Source organism: Haliotis rufescens, unplaced genomic scaffold (assembly GCF_023055435.1).
Source record: "Haliotis rufescens isolate VD_foot unplaced genomic scaffold, xgHalRufe1.0.p SCAF_78, whole genome shotgun sequence".
Taxonomy (NCBI): domain Eukaryota; kingdom Metazoa; phylum Mollusca; class Gastropoda; order Lepetellida; family Haliotidae; genus Haliotis; species Haliotis rufescens.
This window is the reverse complement of record NW_025964370.1, coordinates 826,322-848,724: the sequence shown is the minus strand read 5'-3', so window position 1 is coordinate 848,724 and position 22,403 is coordinate 826,322. Positions and strand designations below refer to the sequence as shown.

Sequence of the window (22,403 nt, the reverse complement as noted above, 5' to 3'; positions counted from 1 at the left end):
CTGGATGAAGGGTGGAACCGTGAGTGACCCACATGACACCATGTCTCAACTCATGTCACTATCAGCACATGCTGGATGAAGGGTGGAACCGTGAGTGACCCACATGACACAAAGTCTCAACTCATGTCACTATCAGCACATGCTGGATGAAGGGTGGAACCGTGAGTGACCCACATGACACAAAGTCTCAACTCATGTCACTATCAGCACATGCTGGATGAAGGGTGGAACCGTGAGTGACCCACATGGCACCATGTCTCAACTCATGTCACTATCAGCACATGCTGGATGAAGGGTGGAACCGTGAGTGACCCACATGACACAAAGTCTCAACTCATGTCACTATCAGCACATGCTGGATGAAGGGTGGAACCGTGAGTGACCCACATGACACAAAGTCTCAACTCATGTCACTATCAGCACATGCTGGATGAAGGGTGGAACCGTGAGTGACCCACATGGCACCATGTCTCAACTCATGTCACTATCAGCACATGCTGGATGAAGGGTGGAACCGTGAGTGACCCACATGACACAAAGTCTCAACTCATGTCACTATCAGCACATGCTGGATGAAGGGTGGAACCGTGAGTGACCCACATGACACAAAGTCTCAACTCATGTCACTATCAGCACATGCTGGATGAAGGGTGGAACCGTGAGTGACCCACATGGCACCATGTCTCAACTCATGTCACTATCAGCACATGCTGGATGAAGGGTGGAACCGTGAGTGACCCACATGGCACCATGTCTCAACTCATGTCACTATCAGCACATGCTGGATGAAGGGTGGAACCGTGAGTGACCCACATGGCACCATGTCTCAACTCATGTCACTATCAGCACATGCTGGATGAAGGGTGGAACCGTGAGTGACCCACATGGCACCATGTCTCAACTCATGTCACTATCAGCACATGCTGGATGAAGGGTGGAACCGTGAGTGACCCACATGACACCATGTCTCAACTCATGTCACTAACTATCAGCACATGCTGGATGAAGGGTGGAACCGTGAGTGACCCACATGACACCATGTCTCAACTCATGTCACTAACTATCAGCACATGCTGGATGAAGGGTGGAACCGTGAGTGACCCACATGACACAAAGTCTCAACTCATGTCACTATCAGCACATGCTGGATGAAGGGTGGAACCGTGAGTGACCCACATGACACAAAGTCTCAACTCATGTCACTATCAGCACATGCTGGATGAAGGGTGGAACCGTGAGTGACCCACATGGCACCATGTCTCAACTCATGTCACTATCAGCACATGCTGGATGAAGGGTGGAACCGTGAGTGACCCACATGGCACCATGTCTCAACTCATGTCACTATCAGCACATGCTGGATGAAGGGTGGAACCGTGAGTGACCCACATGGCACCATGTCTCAACTCATGTCACTATCAGCACATGCTGGATGAAGGGTGGAACCGTGAGTGACCCACATGACACCATGTCTCAACTCATGTCACTATCAGCACATGCTGGATGAAGGGTGGAACCGTAAGTGACCCACATGGCACAAAGTCTCAACTCATGTCACTATCAGCACATGCTGGATGAAGGGTGGAACCGTGAGTGACCCACATGACACCATGTCTCAACTCATGTCACTAACTATCAGCACATGCTGGATGAAGGGTGGAACCGTGAGTGACCCACATGACACCATGTCTCAACTCATGTCACTAACTATCAGCACATGCTGGATGAAGGGTGGAACCGTGAGTGACCCACATGGCACCATGTCTCAACTCATGTCACTATCAGCACATGCTGGATGAAGGGTGGAACCGTGAGTGACCCACATGGCACCATGTCTCAACTCATGTCACTAACTATCAGCACATGCTGGATGAAGGGTGGAACCGTGAGTGACCCACATGGCACCATGTCTCAACTCATGTCACTATCAGCACATGCTGGATGAAGGGTGGAACCGTAAGTGACCCACATGGCACAAAGTCTCAACTCATGTCACTATCAGCACATGCTGGATGAAGGGTGGAACCGTGAGTGACCCACATGGCACCATGTCTCAACTCATGTCACTATCAGCACATGCTGGATAAAGGGTGGAACTGTGAGTGACCCACATGACACCATGTCTCAACTCATGTCACTATCAGCACATGCTGGATAAAGGGTGGAACTGTGAGTGACCCACATGGCACCATGTCTCAACTCATGTCACTAACTATCAGCACATGCTGGATGAAGGGTGGAACCGTAAGTGACCCACATGGCACAAAGTCTCAACTTATGTCACTATCAGCACATGCTGGATGAAGGGTGGAGCCGTGAGTGACCCACATGACACCATGTCTCAACTCATGTCACTAACTATCAGCACATGCTGGATGAAGGGTGGAACCGTGAGTGACCCACATGGCACAAAGTCTCAACTCATGTCACTATCAGCACATGCTGGATGAAGGGCGGAACCGTGAGTGACCCACATGGCACCATGTCTCAACTCATGTCACTATCAGCACATGCTGGATGAAGGGTGGAACCGTGAGTGACCCACATGGCACCATGTCTCAACTCATGTCACTATCAGCACATGCTGGATGAAGGGCGGAACCGTGCGTGACCCACATGGCACCATGTCTCAACTCATGTCCTGTGTTGCATGGGAGGACTGTGTGAACTGTCGTCTATCATCAGACGAAGACACTTCCTGCATACACCAACACAAACAAATCATGTCTCAGATGGACATTGAAGGCAGCCTTATTCTAAATCTGTCATGGACAACTGTGAAAAACTGCTCTTAAATCTACCTGCACAGAGAGCGAAGCAGGGAAATCTACCTGCAGAGTGAAGGAGTCAAGTAAAAGTGGAGGATCTAGTTAGACTTTCAGTGCATCGACATGCTGCAGCTGGTCAGTGTGTGCTGGAAGCTGCATAGATCATAGCTGGTCACAGATGAATGAATTACAACAAGGAGACTGGAAAACTGTAACCTAAGACATCAATCCCAATGTTCTTGTCATACTGGTCCTACCAAATACACAAGCAACAAGTAAACCCAGATGTCTGTTGTCCCTGTGACCCACCCCTACATGACCACAGTCAGTAGAACATCCTGCAGTCATCAGAAGCAGTAACCCCCCCCCCCCCCCCAGTCAGTAGAACATCCTGAAGCCATCAGAAGCAGTAACCCCCCCCCACCCCCACCCCTCCATGACCACAGTCAGTAGAACATCCTGCAGCCATCAGAAGCAGTAACCCCCCCCCCCCCCTCCCCTCCATGACCACAGTCAGTAGAACATCCTGCAGCCATCAGAAGCAGTAACCCCCCCCCCCCCCCCCCTCCAAGACCACAGTCAGTAGAACATCCTGCAGCCATCAGAAGCAGTAAAGAAGCAACCATGAACTTGTGTATCAAAACTTCTTAACACCAGTAAATGACCTTAAATGTTCAGTTGTAACCATGGTAACAGATTGGACGGAGTAGATTAAAGCTGGGACACTTGTAATCAATCACATTGAAGAATAAGGTTCTCAAATCTGACTGATCATCATCTGAATGCAGCACCTATGACAGGGACAATATGTGTACACAGCCTGACAGGTCACTTAAATGGCCAAAAACAGTTTTTTATAACTTTCTTCACTTTAAAAAATGTAAAAATGTTGGTCTTTACTCAAGTTATTGTCTGCAAAGGTGGGCATCTAAATTCAGTCAACATCCGTGAATCATACAGTATCTACAAAGCTGTTTTCCTAACCAGAACCTGAAGCATGTTCAGGACACGTAGGCCAGCCCTGATTGTCTGTATGCCAGGAGACTGGTGAACGATGCAGTGAAAGGCCAGCCCTGAGTGTCTGTATGCCAGGAGACTGGTGAACGATGCAGTGAAAGGCCAGCCCTGATTGTCTGTATGCCAGGAGACTGGTGAACGATGCAGTGAAAGGCCAGCCCTGAGTGTCTGTATGCCAGGAGACTGGTGAACGATGCAGTGAAAGGCCAGCCCTGAGTGTCTGTATGCCAGGAGACTGGTGAACGATGCAGTGAAAGACCAGTCCTGAGTGTCTGTATGCCAGGAGACTGGTGAACGATGCAGTGAAAGGCCAGCCCTGATTGTCTGTATGCCAGGAGACTGGTGAACGATGCAGTGAAAGGCCAGCCCTGATTGTCTGTATGCCAGGAGACTGGTGAACGATGCAGTGAAAGGCCAGTCCTGAGTGTCTGTATGCCAGGAGACTGGTGAACGATGCAGTGAAAGGCCAGTCCTGAGTGTCTGTATGCCAGGAGACTGGTGAACGATGCAGTGAAAGGCCAGTCCTGAGTGTCTGTATGCCAGGAGACTGGTGAACGATGCAGTGAAAGGCCAGTCCTGAGTGTCTGTATGCCAGGAGACTGGTGAACGATGCAGTGAAAGGCCAGCCCTGATTGTCTGTATGCCAGGAGACTGGTGAACGATGCAGTGAAAGGCCAGCCCTGATTGTCTGTATGCCAGGAGACTGGTGAACGATGCAGTGAAAGGCCAGTCCTGAGTGTCTGTATGCCAGGAGACTGGTGAACGATGCAGTGAAAGGCCAGTCCTGAGTGTCTGTATGCCAGGAGACTGGTGAACGATGCAGTGAAAGGCAAGTCCTGAGTGTCTGTATGCCAGGAGACTGGTGAACGATGCAGTGAAAGGCCAGCCCTGATTGTCTGTATGCCAGGAGACTGGTGAACGATGCAGTGAAAGGCCAGCCCTGATTGTCTGTATGCCAGGAGACTGGTGAACGATGCAGTGAAAGGCCAGTCCTGATTGTCTGTATGCCAGGAGACTGGTGAACGATGCAGTGAAAGGCCAGTCCTGAGTGTCTGTATGCCAGGAGACTGGTGAACGATGCAGTGAAAGGCCAGTCCTGAGTGTCTGTATGCCAGGAGACTGGTGAACGATGCAGTGAAAGGCCAGCCCTGATTGTCTGTATGCCAGGAGACTGGTGAACGATGCAGTGAAAGGCCAGCCCTGATTGTCTGTATGCCAAATGACTGGTGAACGATGCAGTGAAAGGCCAGCCCTGATTGTCTGTATGCTAGGTGATCGGTGAACGATGCAGTGAAAGGCCAGCCCTGATTGTCTGTATGCCAAATGACTGGTGAACGCTGCAGTGAAAGACCGTTTGTACAAGACCAGGGTTATCAGACTGGTTGACATAATAACAAGTGGCATCACATCTAAACAAGTCTAATAATAAAATTATAATCTTCGTAACTGTCAGTTTGCAACATCTGAAGGCAATATGAGACGATCTGACGCGGATGTCACAGGTTAATCTGCTCATCCTGTCTGACAGACTAGAACTCAGCTGTCATAATTAAAATCAGTACTTGGTATGATGGATTACTTCTCATTTCAGACTGAGAATGAATCCATTAAATGACATGTAAAGGTCCATGATAATGGACAACAAGTCAATAATGATCGTGTTATAATCTCGCATATTTTATTTAAACAAACATCACAAACAAAAAGCAGTCAATGTTCAACATCTTCTTCTTTGTTTGTAGACATGATAGGTGCAAAACTTCCAATCTATGACTTCTACTAACCCCTCACTGATTATAATATTCATAATTATCATCATCGTCACCACCCCCTCAGCAACATGTAACAAGCATACTGTAAGCCAAACACTTGACCTTGACCTTGGCACAGCACGTCATGATGTTCTCAGTGTCACTACAGTGTTAGTTTGCGCGGGTGCATCGGGGGCACGGGACAGTCGTGTAAACAGCTTCACTTCCCTGTGCACCCCTCGGGCACACCAGACACCTATAATTGTGGGTTTGAATCTTGGTGCTCCACGATTATGTTTCCAGATTTGTCAGCACCACACCCTGTGCTCGTGGGTTTCACCGAAGTGATCAATGTTTGAGACCTCCCACAATAAGCCGACACGCCGTGATATAACTGAATACTGTTCAAAGCGGTGCTAAATTCAACTCACTCGCTCACAGTAGTGCATCATGCGTAATGTGTTTCTGTAGCGGAGCTCAGCAGTATCTAACATCAGCTTCATTAAGTTAAATTACACTCCTCTCTCTCACTCAGCATGAAACATCGTGTGTAAATCTGGACCACACAACTGACATTCTACGTAGGGGAAGGATGCAACAAACTTACACACACTGAATGTGTGGGTGAGTGACTGAATGTGTGGGTGAGTGACTGAATGTGTAGGTGAGTGACTGAATGTGTGGGTGGGTGTGAGGAATGTGTGGGTCAGTCACTCACCCACACATTCACACCCACACATTCACACCCACACCCACACATTCACACACCCACCCACCCACACATTCACACACCCACCCACACATTCAGTCACTCACCCACACATTCACACCCACACCCACACATTCACACACACACCCACACACACACCCACACATTCACCAGATATCACAGACTAATCCTTCCCAGCATCTTTTCTCTTCCTCGTGGTACTACTTTCATTATTGTCTCTATTTTTCACTTCTTCTCCACTCTTCTCCTCAGACTCTTCCTCCGCTTTCTCCTCTGCTTTCTTCTCTCCCTTCCTGAAAAATGCCTTGACCTTGGCCAGGAGGCCCTTCTTCTTGCTGGGGTCAGAGACGATGAAGCGCCTGGTGGTGAGGTTGTGGATGGAGCCGAACGCGATGGCGACGACGGTGCAGGCTAGGCAGATGACGTTGTAGGGCATGCTGAAATCCGGGGTTGGGAGCGACACCAGCAGTGACTCTGTGTGTATTCTCAGGAAGAACTGGTCTGATTCATCCTTCATGCTGAAAATATCAATCAGCTTCATCAAAACTAGACATGGAAAACTTCCCCGACTGTGACAGTTTACTTTCTTTGCAGAGTTACTCTCTGTAAGACTACACATCCATCCTGAGAATATCAACCAGCTTCATCAAAACTAGACATGGAAAACTTGCCCGACTGTGACAGTTAACTTTCTTTACAAGAGTTACTCTGTGAGACTACACATCCATCCTGAGAATATCAACCAGCTTTGTGCAAACATAGCCATTGCAAAATAACATCATCCGGTGAGCGGTAACACTTATCTCCCTTTGCAGAAGATACAGTTCCAGATGATAGGTAGCACCATGATAGAGATGAGTTATCTCACCTGCTAGAGATGAGACTGAGTTATCTCACCCTGCTTCAGATGAGTTATCTCACCCTGATAGAGATGAGACAGAGTTATCTCACCCTGACAGAGATGAGTTATCTCACCCTGTTAGAGATGAGTTATCTCACCCTGTTAGAGATGAGTTATCGCATGTTGCTAGAGATGAGTTATCTCACCCTGCTAGAGATGAGACTGAGTTATCTCACCCTGATCTCACCCTGACAGAGATGAGTCTGAGTTATCTCACCCTGTTAGAGATGAGTTATCTCACCCTGCTAGGGATGAGTTATCTCACCTTGCTAGAGATGAGTTATCTCACCCTGCTAGAGATGAGACTGATTTATCTCACCCTGCTAGACATGAGTCTGAATTATCTCACCCTAATAGAGATGAGTTATCTCACCCTGCTAGAGATGAGTTTTCTCACCCTGCTAGAGATGAGAGTTATCTCACCTTGTTCCAAAGACAGATGATTCCTGGCCGGGGGAGGTATAGTTGCTGGCGTCAGTGAGCACCGTGGAGATTATGGCGGAGTTGATGGGGAAACCATGGTTAGCATCTGGGGGGTATTCTGTCCACTTGAGAAATGCTCGCTCAAACTCATAGCTTATTGTTGTCACCGAGTTCGCTCGGAGCCGGAACACAATCTCAAACTGGTAAGATCTACTTCTGTCTTTGCCGGGGATGTAGTGGATTTTGACTGAAGAAAAAACAACAACCTTACACTTAATTAATCAGGTCATGAATATGGTTGCACATATTATTTCATAACACTGAAGCACATAAACCTGGTGGTGGAGCTGCACACAAGACACGATGATGGGGAGAGTGTTGGGGACGAGGCGGGGCCTGCTCACAGTGTCTGGTGGTGGTGGTGGGGTACTCGCAGTGCTTGATGGTGGTGGTGAGTGATGGTAGTGGGGGGGTGATGGTGGTGGTGGTGGGGGTGATAGTGGTTGTGGGGGGGGTGATAGTGGTTGTGGGGGGTAATGGTGGTGGGGGGTGATGGTGGTGGTGATGATGGTTGTGGTTGTGGGGGGTGATGGTGATGGGGGGTGATGGTGGTTGTGGGGGAGTGGTGGTGGTGGTGGGAGGTGATTGTGGTGGGTGATGGTGGTGGGGGGTGATGGTGGTGGTGGTGGTGGTGTGTGTGTGGTGGTGGTGATGATGGTTGTGGTTGTAGGGGGGTGATGGTGGTGGGGGGTGATGGTGGTGGTGAGTGATGGTAGTGGGGTGGTGGTGGTGGTGGGGGTGATAGTGGTTGTGGTGGGGGTGATAGTGGTTGTAGGGGGGGTGATAGTGGTTGTGGGGGGTAATGGTTGTGGGGGGTGATGGTGGTGGTGGTGGTGTGTGGGGGGTGGTGGTGATGATGGTTGTGGTTGTGGGGGGTGATGGTGGTGGGGGGGTGATGTGGTGGTGGGGGGGTGATGGTTGTGGTTGTGGGGGGTGATGGTGATGGGGGGTGATGGTGGTGGTGGTGGTGTGTGTGTGGTGGTGGTGATGATGGTGGTGGTTGTAGGGGGGCGATGGTGGTGGTGGGGGGGTGATGGTGGTGGTGGGTAATGGTGTTTGGGGGTAATGGTGGTGGGGGGGTGATGGTGGTGGTGGTGGTGGGGGGGGGTGATGGTGGTTGTGGGGATGATGGTGGTTGGGGGTGATGGTTGTGGTGGATGATGGTTGATGGTGGGTGTGTTGTTGTGGGGGCGTGATGGTGGGGGGTGATGGTGGTGGTGGTGATGATGGTGGTGGTTGTGGGGGGTGATGTGGTGGGGGCGGGTAGGTACTCACAGGGTCGGATGGTGGTGCCATTGTTGTTGATGGTGAGTGACTTGTAGAAGACTCGCATGAACCACGGCAAGGTATCCATGTAGATCACCGTCAAGTTGGACGACAGCGTGTTGTGGACTTCACACATCACACCTCCTCTCTCGAGGCCATAACCTGTCGACAAAGACAGTAGAAGCTGACACAATGATATCACAGTATCTACATACATGCACTACTGAGTGGCTGATACTGTGGGGGGTTCTGTGTGTCTGTGAGAGAGGTGGTTGTGTGTTTGTGAGAGAGGTGGTTGTGTGTCTGTGAGAGAGGTGGTTGTGTGTCTGTGAGAGAGGTTGTTGTGTGTCTGTGAGAGAGGTGGTTGTCTCTGTGAAGGAGGTGGTGGAGTGTCTGTGAGAGAGGTGGTTGTGTGTTTTTTAGAGAGGTGGTTGTGTGTCTGTGAAGGAGGTGGTTGTGAGTCTGTGAGAGAGGTGGTTGTGTGTCTGTGAGAGAGGTGGTTGTGTGTCTGTGAGAGAGGTGTTTGTGTGTCTGTGAGAGAGGTGTTTGTGTGTCTGTGAGAGAGGTGGTTGTGTGTCTGTGAGAGAGGTGGTTGTGTCTGTGAGAGAGGTGGTTGTGTGTCTGTGAGAGAGGTGGTTGTGTGTCTGTGAGGGAGGTGGTTGTGAGAGAGGTGGTTGTGTGTCTGTGAGAGAGGTGGTTGTGTGTCTGTGAGAGAGGTGGTTGTGAGTCTGTGAGAGAGGTGTTTGTGTGTCTGTGAGGGAGGTGGTTGTGTGTCTGTGAGAGAGGTGGTTGTGTGTCTGTGAGAGAGGTGGTTGTGTGTCTGTGAGAGAGGTGGTTGTGTGTCTGTGAGAGAGGTGGTTGTGAGAGAGGTGGTTGTGTGTCTGTGAGAGAGGTGGTTGTGTGTCTGTGAGAGAGGTGGTTGTGAGTCTGTGAGAGAGGTGGTTGTGTGTCTGTGAGAGAGGTGGTTGTGTGTCTGTGAGAGAGGTGGTTGTGTGTCTGTGAGAGAGGTGGTTGTGTGTCTGTGAGAGAGGTTGTTGTGTGTCTGTGAGAGAGGTGGTTGTGTGTCTGTGAGAGAGGTGGTTGTGTGTCTGTGAGAGAGGTGGTTGTGTGTCTGTGGTTGTGTGTCTGTGAGAGAGGTGGTTGTGTGTCTGTGAGAGAGGTGGTTGTGTGTCAGTGAGAGAGGTGTTTGTGTGTCTGTGAGAGAGGTGGTTGTGTGTCTGTGAGAGAGGTGGTTGTGTGTCTGTGAGAGAGGTGGTTGTGAGTCTGTGAGAGAGGTGGTTGTGTGTATGTGAGAGAGGTGGTTGTCTCTGTGAAGGAGGTGGTGGAGTGTCTGTGAGAGAGGTGGTTGTGTGTCTGTGAGAGAGGTGGTTGTGAGTCTGTGAGAGAGGTGGTTGTGAGTCTGTGAGAGAGGTGGTTGTGTGTCTGTGAGAGAGGTGGTTGTGAGTCTGTGAGAGAGGTGGTTGTGTGTATGTGAGAGAGGTGGTTGTCTCTGTGAAGGAGGTGGTGGAGTGTCTGTGAGAGAGGTGGTTGTGTGTCTGTGAGAGAGGTGGTTGTGAGTCTGTGAGAGAGGTGGTTGTGTGTATGTGAGAGAGGTGGTTGTCTCTGTGAGTGTCTGATACTGACCTGTGATGTATCGCTGAGTAAACAATGGGGGAGGCTGAATGTCGAAGAAGGTGAGTGCTCTATCAAATCTAGCTGCAATGTTGAGGATCTTCCCACTGGAGGTAGCTTCACCAACATCATACACTGCGTACATCCTTGAATCTCCGCCACGAACAAACGTCTCTCGACGGGTCGGCTCCGGTGTCAGCTTGAACTTCTTTGCCTGCAACAAAAAACATGGTTACCATGGTTTCCAGAGTTAGGAATCCTGATGACAGCTTACAACAGAACAATGTGACCCCGTGGTGTGTGCAACTTACGTCCTGGTCCGAGACATCCACGTACACGGCACTGATGCTGGACAGCGGACACTGAGTGGACAGGGAGTGGCCGAACACACTCTTCAATGACCAATCTAAACACAAAGTACAACAAGTCAGTACTTGGCATGATTATAAGTTATGATGATGTTGGTGATGAATGATGTTGTGATGAAAGATGCTGGTGATGAATGATGTTGTGATGAATGATGCTGATGCTGAATGATGTTGCGATGAATGGTGTTGTGATGAGTGATGATGATGCTGAATGATGTTGTGATGAATGATGCTGATGATGAATGATGTTGTGATGAATGAAGTTGTGATGAATGATGTTGTAATGAATGATGTTGTGATGAATGATGTGATGAATGTTGTTGTGATGAATGATGTTGGTGATGAATGAAGTTGTGATGAATGATGTTGTAATGAATGATGTTGTGATGAATGATGTTGTGATGAATGAAGTTGTGATGAATGATGTTGTAATGAATGATGTTGTGATGAATGATGTGATGAATGATGTTGGTAAAGAATGATGTGATGAATGATGCTGTGATGAATGATGTTGTGGTGAATGATGCTGGTGATGAATGATGTTGTGATGAATGATGATGTGATGAATGATGTGATGAATGATGTGATGAGAGATGTGATGAATGATGTGATGAATGATGTGATGAATGATGTTGTGATGAATGAAGTTGTGATGAATGATGTTGTGATGAATGATGTTGCGATGCATGATGTTGTGATGAAATGATGTTGTGATGAATGATGGGATGAATGATGTGATGAATGATGTGATGAATGATGTGATGAATGATGTTGTGATGAATGAAGTTGTGATGAATGATGTTGTGATGAATGATGTTGTGATGAATGATGTTGTGATGAATGAAGTTGTGATGAATGATGTTGTGCTGAATGAAGTTGTGATGAATGATGTTGTGATGAATGATGTTGTGATGAATGATGTTCAGATGAAATGATGTTGTGATGAATGATGTTGTGATGAAATGATGTTGTGATGAATGATGTTGTGATGAATGAAGTTGTGATGAATGATGTTGTGATGAATGATGTTGTGATGAATGAAGTTGTGATGAATGATGTTGTGATGAATGAAGTTGTGATGAATGATGTTGTGATGAATGATGTTGTGATGAAATGATGTTGTGATGAATGATGTTGTGATGAATGAAGTTGTGATGAATGATGTTGTGATGAATGATGTTGTGATGAAATGATGTTGTGATGAATGATGTTGTGATGAATGAAGTTGTGATGAATGATGTTGTGATGAATGATGTGATGAATGATGCTGGTGATGAATGATGTTGTGATGAATGATGATGTGATTAATGATGTGATGAATGATGTTGGGATGAATGATTGGATGAATGATGTGATGAATGATGCTGGTGATGAATGATGTTGCGATGAATATTGTTGATAATGAATGATGTGATGAATGATGCCAGTGATGAGTGCCATGTAACCTTACATTGTACATTGTTCACAGACTCAGATGGCCTGATACTGTACTTACTGGATAGCATGATGCTGTACTTACTGGGATGGCCTGATGCTGTACTTACTGGGATGGCCTGATACTCTACTTACTGGGATGGCCTGATGCTGTACTTACTGGGATGGCCTGATACTCTACTTACTGGGATAGCCTGATACTCTACTTACTGGGATAGCCTGACACTCTACTTACTGGGATAGCCTCCGTTGATGACCGTTGTGTCCACCACCAGGGAGAGACTGATATTCTACTTACTGGGATAGCCTGATACTGTACTTACTGGGATAGCCTGATACTCTACTTACTGGGATAGCCTGATACTCTACTTACTGGGATAGCCTGACACTCTACTTACTGGGATAGCCTGACACTCTACTTACTGGGATAGCCTCCGTTGATGACCGTTGTGTCCACCACCAGGGAGAGACTGATATTCTACTTACTGGGATAGCCTGATACTGTACTTACTGGGATAGCCTGATACTGTACTTACTGGGATAGCCTGATACTCTACTTACTGGGATAGCCTGATACTCTACTTACTGGGATAGCCTGACACTCTACTTACTGGGATAGCCTGCGTTGATGACCGTTGTGTCCACCACCAGGGAGAGACTGATACTCTTCTTACTGGGATAGCCTGATACTGTACTTACTGGGATAGCCTGATACTCTACTTACTGGGATAGCCTGATACTCTACTTACTGGGATGGCCTGACACTCTACTTACTGGGATAGCCTGATACTCTACTTACTGGGATAGCCTGATACTCTACTTACTGGGATAGCCTGATACTCTACTTACTTGGATAGCCTGATACTCTACTTACTGGGATAGCCTGATGCTCTACTTACTGGGATAGCCTGATACTCTACTTACTGGGATAGCCTGCGTTGATGACCGTTGTGTCCACCACCAGGGATGGCCTGATCCTGTACTTACTGGGATAGCCTGACACTCTACTTACTTGGATAGCCTGATACTCTACTTACTGGGATAGCCTGCGTTGATGACCGTTGTGTCCACCACCAGGGAGAGACTGATATTCTACTTACTGGGATAGCCTGACACTCTACTTACTGGGATGGCCTGATGCCCTACTTACTGGGATGGCCTGATGCCCTACTTACTGGGATAGCCTGACACTTGACTTACTGTGGTAGCCTGACACTCTACTTACTGGGATAGCCTGATACTCTACTTACTGGGATAGCCTGATACTCTACTTACTGGGATAGCCTGACACTCTACTTACTGGGATAGCCTGATACTCTACTTACTGGGATAGCCTGACACTCTACTTACTGGGATAGCCTGACACTCTACTTACTGGGATAGCCTGACACTCTACTTACTGGGATAGCCTGATACTCTACTTACTTGGATTGCCTGACACTCTACTTACTGGGATGGCCTGATACTGTACTTACTGGGATAGCCTGACACTCTACTTACTGGGATAGCCTGACACTCTACTTACTGGGATAGCCTGTTACTCTACTTACTGGGATAGCCTGATACTCTACTTACTGGGATAGCCTGATACTCTACTTACTGGGATAGCCTGACACTCTACTTACTGGGATAGCCTGCGTTGATGACCGTTGTGTCCACCACCAGGGAGAGACTGATACTCTTCTTACTGGGATAGCCTGACACTCTACTTACTGGGATGGCCTGATGCCCTACTTACTGGGATAGTCTGACACTCTACTTACTGGGATAGCCTGATACTCTACTTACTGGGATAGCCTGACACTCTACTTACTGGGATAGCCTGATACTCTACTTACTGGGATAGCCTGATACTCTACTTACTGGGATAGCCTGATACTCTACTTACTGGGATAGCCTCACACTCTACTAACTGGGATAGCCTCACACTCTACTAACTGGGATAGCCTGCTTTGATGACCGTTGTGTCCACCACCAGGGATAGCCTGATACTCTACTTACTGGGATAGCCTGACACTCTACTTACTGGGATAGCCTGACACTCTACTTACTGGGATAGCCTGATACTCTACTAACTGGGATAGCCTCACACTCTACTAACTGGGATAGCCTGCTTTGATGACCGTTGTGTCCACCACCAGGGATAGCCTGACACTCTACTTACTGGGATAGCCTGATACTCTACTAACTGGGATAGCCTCACACTCTACTAACTGGGATAGCCTGCTTTGATGACCGTTGTGTCCACCACCAGGGATAGCCTGATACTCTACTTACTGGGATAGCCTGACACTCTACTTACTGGGATAGCCTGACACTCTACTTACTGGGATAGCCTGACACTCTACTTACTGGGATACCCTCACACTCTACTTACTGGGATAGCCTGATACTCTACTAACTGGGATAGCCTCACACTCTACTAACTGGGATAGCCTGCTTTGATGACCGTTGTGTCCACCACCAGGGATAGCCTGATACTCTACTTACTGGGATAGCCTGATACTCTACTAACTGGGATAGCCTCACACTCTACTAACTGGGATAGCCTGCTTTGATGACCGTTGTGTCCACCACCAGGGATAGCCTGATACTCTACTTACTGGGATAGCCTGATACTCTACTTACTGGGATAGCCTGACACTCTACTTACTGGGATAGCCTCACACTCTACTAACTGGGATAGCCTGCATTGATGACCGTTGTGTCCACCACCAGGGATAGCCTGATACTCTACTTACTGGGATAGCCTGACACTCTACTTACTGGGATAGCCTGACACTCTACTTACTGGGATAGCCTGCATTGATGACCGTTGTGTCCACCACCAGGGAGAGGCTGAGGCTGAGCTCTATAGCTTGTTGCCTGCACCCAGGATCCTGTCAAGTAAACATACCGCTGTCACAACAATACACTAATCATATCTCAGGATCCTGTCAAGTAAACATACCGCTGTCACAACAATACACTAATCATATCTCAGGATCCTGTCAAGTAAACATACCGCTGTCACAACAATACACTAATCACATCTCAGGATCCTGTCAAGTAAACATATCGCTGTCACAACAATACACTAATCATATCTCAGGATCCTGTCAAGTAAACATACTGCTGTCACAACAATACACTAATCATATCTCAGGATCCTGTCAAGTAACATACCGCTGTCACAACAATACACTAATCATATCTCAGGATCCTGTCAAGTAAACATACCGCTGTCACAACAATACACTAATCACATCTCAGGATCCTGTCAAGTAAACATACCGCTGTCATAACAAAACACTAATCATATCTCAGGATCCTGTCAAGTAAACATACCGTTGTCACAACAATACACTAATCACATCTCAGGATCCTGTCAAGTAAACATACCGCTGTCACAACAATACACTAATCATATCTCAGGATCCTGTCAAGTAAACATACCGCTGTCACAACAATACACTAATCATATCTCAGGATCCTGTCAAGTAAACATACCGCTGTCACAACAATACACTCATCACATCTCAGGATCCTGTCAAGTAAACATACCGCTGTCACAACAATACACTAATCATATCTCAGGATCCTGTCAAGTAAACATACCGCTGTCACAACAATACACTAATCATATCTCAGGATCCTGTCAAGTAAACATACCGCTGTCACAACAATACACTAATCATATCTCAGGATCCTGTCAAGTAAACATACCGCTGTCACAACAATACACTAATCACATCTCAGGATCCTGTCAAGTAAACATACCGCTGTCACAACAATACACTAATCATATCTCAGGATCCTGTCAAGTAAACATACCGCTGTCACAACAATACACTAATCACATCTCAGGATCCTGTCAAGTAAACATACCGCTGTCACAACAATACACTAATCATATCTCAGGATCCTGTCAAGTAAACATACCGCTGTCACAACAATACACTAATCATATCTCAGGATCCTGTCAAGTAAACATACCGTTGTCACAACAATACACTAATCATATCTCAGGATCCTGTCAAGTAAACATACCGTTGTCACAACAATACACTCATCACATCTCAGGAAAAGGCCAAATATACATTCTCACCAACATTATTCATTTATTACACACAAATCTATTGATGAGAGATGCTTACAACAACAGCAGATTAAGGCTGTGACTGCTGTGTCAAACTGAGGCTGATGTGAGTGTGTGTTGATGGGATAAGGATGTGTGAATTACTTTTCTAAAATGGTAACGTGATTTTTATTGAAAGATTTCAATTTTCTTGTGGCAGGTGTTACTAAATGTCAAATTGGTTATATACTTTAGGACGGCCCAACAACTGTCTTGTCAGCAATGTAGGTGATCATGAAGTTTCTATAATTAGTAACAAAGATATCATAGGGCTGATCCTGTTCTTAGATATAAACATATGAGCGTCACATGACATTGATAGCTTTGAGGAACAAGAGGGTTTTCCTGAGTAAATCCTTCCCACCAGCCCTCTCCCCTCTCATTTAGTTAGGGACTTTCTGAGCACCTAACATGTTACTTAAGAAGCAGAGTATGAGGTTATGATGTTGCTGAAACGTTTTCAGAGAACAGCTGACCTGGCAGACGGGCCGGATGTGCGTGGCCAGTGAATGGTAGGAGGCATCGTACAGCTTCACGGCCTTGAAGAGAGTTGCAAGCCCCACCTGGTGGTAGACGGACACAGGACATGTAGCAACAAGGAAAAAAACAGAAATCGTTGCAAATTTTGTCAGTTGAACAAACATTTCAAAACCATAATTACTCACACTGTTTCGTTGTTGCCCATGAAAGAGTCTGCGAAGGTTCTTAAAACAATCTCCCTGTCAGAACTACCATTGCACCATTGATTTTGTTTCGGAACTGACAGAGTGAGGATATTGACGTGGAAGTTATGTAGAGGGTCATGTGACAGGTCATGTGACAGGAATCCTACCTTGGTATTACAGGGGAGAAGCTTCTTCCATGGGGTGAGATTCTCGGTACACACAATCTCACTGGGGAGGGCGCCGTAACGGACAAACTTGGTGCTGTAGGTGTAGCCCTCGGTGGCCACACCTCGCGGACGGAAACTCCATCTTGGGGCAACGGTTGATTTTCCATCCAGGAAATTAAGTGAGGTACAGAACAGTCCTGACACAGCATTGACGAGCTCCGCCCACGTCTGGTCCACACTGGGAACAGAACATACAGAAGTCATACATGCTGTATTAGGAACCAATAAGTGTGGACAAGGTATGACACTAGAGGACTAGTGTTTTTTTGGCCAAAGATAAAAGAACCCACAAAAATCTTACTTTTTCACAGTTGGTTTGAACCAAACCCAGAACTCGGCTCCAGGTGGGGCATCTTCCACTGGGTACCCCCATTTCTCATGGCGCCAGAGGCCCTGGGTCTGAGACAGGTGTAGCTCCTGTACGCCATACGTTGAAACAACGTCGCCTAAAGACTTGGGGAACAGCCGATAGTGATGAACTGGAAGAAAATACAATAACTGAACAAGATGATTAATTATTTATCACTATTTAACTTTCCTGTGATTGTTATTGCTGACACATACACACCAATAAGGTCAATGCAAAGTGGTTACCTGATTATCCCGGTGATGATATGTTAGCAAGGTTACAGATACCAAGACCAAGATACCAAATTATCACACAAAAATAGCATAAATTAGTTACTTACAGTTTATGAATCTATAAAAGGGGATCAAACTCACTTGCAAGCTTGAAGTCAATCTACACTAATGAGTTAATCTAGTCAGCCAAAACTTGACCACCGGACCATGGGCGCTACACAAATTACTATTGCTTGTCTACCAAGTGACCAGCAACTGAATGTTTACCATTGTCATGTGTTTATGGGCATATGCAGAAGCCTTTTTTTCAAAGAAATTCGAACCTTGATAAAACTTGTATTTTTTTTCCTCAAATTACAATGGACTCATCCATTAAAAGAGATAGCTTACCCACAACTAACCCGAAGGATCACAAAGGGGTGTTTGGTTGAAAAGAGGTGTCCAACCTCAATTAATGAAGCAATGCTTGATTGAAAAGGGGATCCAAAGACTAAGGATAGAGTAAATTTCAGCAGTAGAAACAAACATATTTAGTCAACTAGTCGTTATAATGATAACATATAGCAAACCCCTTAAAAATGGCAAATGTCTACTAGTTCTTATGAAACCTTTACTATTGGGCAGTTTCGCCAGGACTACAGGACTAGAGCCAATTGCTAACACTGGAGTTGAGGGCGAACTACCCTTAGGGATCCTAACGATTGCGTAATGTTGCCTTCTAATCAATAAAAAGAAGACCACTATTAGATCTACCATTGAAAAAAGGTTCCACCCAAAAAGAAATTTAAAATATACACTCATTGCGGGATAAATGACTTTGATAGGTGTTGAGAATTAACTGTTATGTGAATGAAAGGGGGTAACTCTTGTATCTGTCTGTTACAGTTGGCTTATTCACCCACCTTAAAAAAATACAAAAACAGATTTTATTACCGAAATAATGCAATTAATATTTTCATGAAATATGTTTTCACCTCAGTACACAATAAGAATTACTTTGAATAATAAGAAAGCATTGTTTTATGAAAAATGAAAGACACCAAACTCTGCCCAAACAAGTCCATGGTCCACCACTGTATGGAGCTCAGGGGCGTCTGCTACACCAAAATATGATATTTCCTTACAACTATCGATGAATGACTTGGTCTTCATTACACAGTGGCCTCAGAAGAATAGTATTTAGAGTTATATCCCCTTACTTTCTTGACAACTTATTTTATAGCAGTTCGTGCCTAATGCACCTCAAATGAACTCACTATTTGGAAAATGATGCAGATAATGTAGGACTTTAAATCATACCTTCACCACACATTATGGATCTTTTTATCTTCCAAACCTAATAAAATAAAGTTACCATGGCTCAACAACTTGTGCATCCTATCACCAAACCAGTTACCACAAAGTGCATGTTTTGAATATAAAACCGATGCGCAAATATTAAGAGTGTATTTTAACATAAAATAGAAAGTAATAAACTCGAAGTTTTTCAGAGTGGTTTCAAGAGTGATTAAAGAATATCCATATCACTATTCACTACTGTTTATTTAACTGTTATTACTTTATGTCTATACATTATGTATATGTTTCTAATGTTTGGCATAACATTTCAACATATGTTTGAAGAAAATGGCAATCAACTTACAATCCATTTAGCATTCACTTATCTATTCATATGCCTGTGTTTCACAGCATCCTTCCAATGAAATGATTTGTTTGTTTGCTGTTTAACGCCGCACTCAGCAACATTCCAGCTATATGGCGCCGGCCTCTGAATACTCAAGTCTGGACCAGACAATCCTGTGATTAACATCATGAGCATCGATTCTACGCATTTGGGATACAATGACATGCACCAACCCTGTCAACAAGCCAGGCCACACAATCCCGTTAGTAGCCTCTGACGTGCATGGGTTGCTGTAGATCAACTTTAACCTGGATTTGATATTACCATGACAACTTGAGATACATATTGGTAATCATCTAGTCAGCAAAATACAGGTTTTAAATTTTGTACATGTTTACATAGTGTTTAGCTTCTGCAGAATTATGTCTCGATCTACATCTTCTTTTATCATGACATCATTTCTGTGAATCGAATATGCGCTCTCAACTTGATGACGTCATATATTGGATGACATTATTTCTTAAAGGGAAGTGTCCAGTGGGATTTCCCTATAGATGTAGCTGTGCCACACAGATAAAGGCAGTGGCAGAACGATCAAACCCAAAAGTGGGAGACATATATGACAATCAGTATTAGGAGAAATGGTACAGATAATCGACGTGAGCATTGCGAGAATATGCTGGAAATACCAAATTTTACCATGCACTTGTTCGTAACATGGACAAGTTTCCTTTTCGGTTTGCCATGACAATCTGATTGTTAATGTAGTGGTAAGTGCATATCATATCTTCTCAATTATTTATAATTAACACATCTATTTGTTAAAAACCTGCATACTTCATTATTAAATACATCCCTGTATTTATGATGTTGTTCACTAAACATCCATATATCATAATAAATTAAGTGACTTAGTATGATATTCAAAATGTACGTACCAAATACACACTTTTGCTTTTTCTATTTTCTTATGACTAAAAACTGTATGTATACCTATTTATACTTATAATGGTAATATTTCGGACAACGTTAAAAGGGGGAATTCCAGAAAAATTATTAATAGATACTACACGTACGGGACTAGTTGGTACACAGTTTTGAAGTTTGCACGAGAATGGTCAAACAAGCCTGAAACAAAAACAAAGACATTTCCAATTATTTAATAGCACAGCATAAACAGTTTCATAGACCTCAGTGTTAATTTTAACTAATTTGTTTCTCGTGCTCAATGCAAATATTTTCAACCGAAATGTAAACACTTTTCTATCCCGGAATGGTCATAACTGCACCTAAAATAAATATATTATTATACATCTAAACTAATATTTCACATCACTATTACATTATCAAATGGTTACAAATCAATGCATAACTTACAGGGTATCTGCTACTCATTTATTAGGCACTCTACATCATATTTTGACCACATGCTGAATGTGTATTCGTCTCGTGCGATCCGTGTTGACACTTCATTTATACCCGTGCAAAATAATACCGGGCATGTCATTTCCGGTTCGTTTTATTCTTTCAATTAATTAAAGCCGTTATTATTTACACATCCACAAAAATCAATGTTGCGTGCGATCTTCCTGTTTTATTACAGTTGTATTTATCAAATGCCTTTATCTTCAAGATTGTCTCCATGTTAGTTTTCTGACGTACCGACATGGAGAAATAAATCATAAAATACACAACGGTTAAACTACATGGTCATAAAGTTACACATTCGGAAGTGTAAAAAATATTTACTTTTTTTCATCTAAATAAACTCAATGTAAACCGTAAGAATAATTCCGCCTGGGATAACAAGTTGAGCCGATGTGAATGATTGATCAGCACAAACGGCAGCCATCACAGCCGAGTCGGGATCGGACGTGGGATGGGCGCTCTGCGTTTGGATCCTACTGACATTAACTGGATACTGTGATATGCTGTTTTCGTGATAATTATGTTAAGTATTGCTATTATTGGTTATTCAGATTGTTTATCTGTCGGATAAGTGCATATTAAAGAAGGATTGCAGCTTTTATTTCAAGCCATTTTGCAGTTCGTAAAGCCCGCTCATGGCGACCCGGGGAATTCCGTGACGTCATTAGGCTGCCTACTACCCTAACCAACCCAAATGATGGAAGAGGCATCGAGATTAGGGAACTAAGAGCTACAGCAGGCAGCCTGAGCCAATAAGCATGATAGGATACACCAAGTAAACTGCAATTTTGCCAATAAAAGAGTTAATGCACTGATGCAAAATGCTATTTGAATTAGCAATTCTAAAACAAGTATCCCTGAACACGGAGGATCAATTATTGATTATTGAGCTGTGAATTCAAGCGTATACACTGAAACATACAAAAAGACATCTCCACTGACAACAAAGGCATAAACAGTTCATCATATTTTGTTGTTGTCCAAGAGACCAGAGTTAAGTTTTCTTTGAATAACATAGTACAACCTGAGAGAAACGGTCATTTCCGCATCAAACACACGAAATTAGGATACACGACGTACATGTTTCGCGGTCTTGAATAGACGCGTTCCAAATTGTGGTGAACTGGAAATGGAAATATGTATGGCCGCTGTCTAGAGGCTTTATGAACAACTCTTCTTTGAAAGTGTCACTAGCTGATGCTGATCCATACGACACAAAAGAAAAGATCACAAATACAATTGCTAGCAACCGCATTTCGGCTTCCTCAATGGTGGCCGCCATTGATAAGTTTCGCAGAAAATGAAATAGGTCAACATAAAATCAACACTATAAAATCAGTCGTACCATTCACAATAATAATAAGCGTTTATTTTCATCAGATTAATTTATTGAATTCAGTGAGAGTTGACTTCGATTTCATTTATTATCGA

At 44.9% G+C, this 22,403-nt stretch overlaps 1 protein-coding gene across 1 annotated transcript; it reads right to left on the bottom strand.

Annotated features, from left to right (window-relative positions):
* Window positions 1-6,308: 6,308 nt before the first annotated feature.
* Window positions 6,309-22,259, bottom strand: LOC124119795 (GPI transamidase component PIG-T-like). The gene is made up of 10 exons (XM_048388731.1): window positions 22,053-22,259; window positions 17,640-17,817; window positions 17,279-17,516; window positions 16,923-17,009; window positions 15,121-15,208; window positions 10,839-10,933; window positions 10,540-10,741; window positions 8,926-9,078; window positions 7,591-7,837; window positions 6,309-6,784 (listed from the first exon to the last, which is right to left on the bottom strand). Exons 1-10 carry the CDS (start codon window positions 22,252-22,254, stop codon window positions 6,430-6,432), a joined length of 1,845 nt encoding a protein of 614 aa, XP_048244688.1. The 5' UTR covers window positions 22,255-22,259; the 3' UTR covers window positions 6,309-6,429.
* Between the last annotated feature and the right edge of the window lie 144 nt (window positions 22,260-22,403).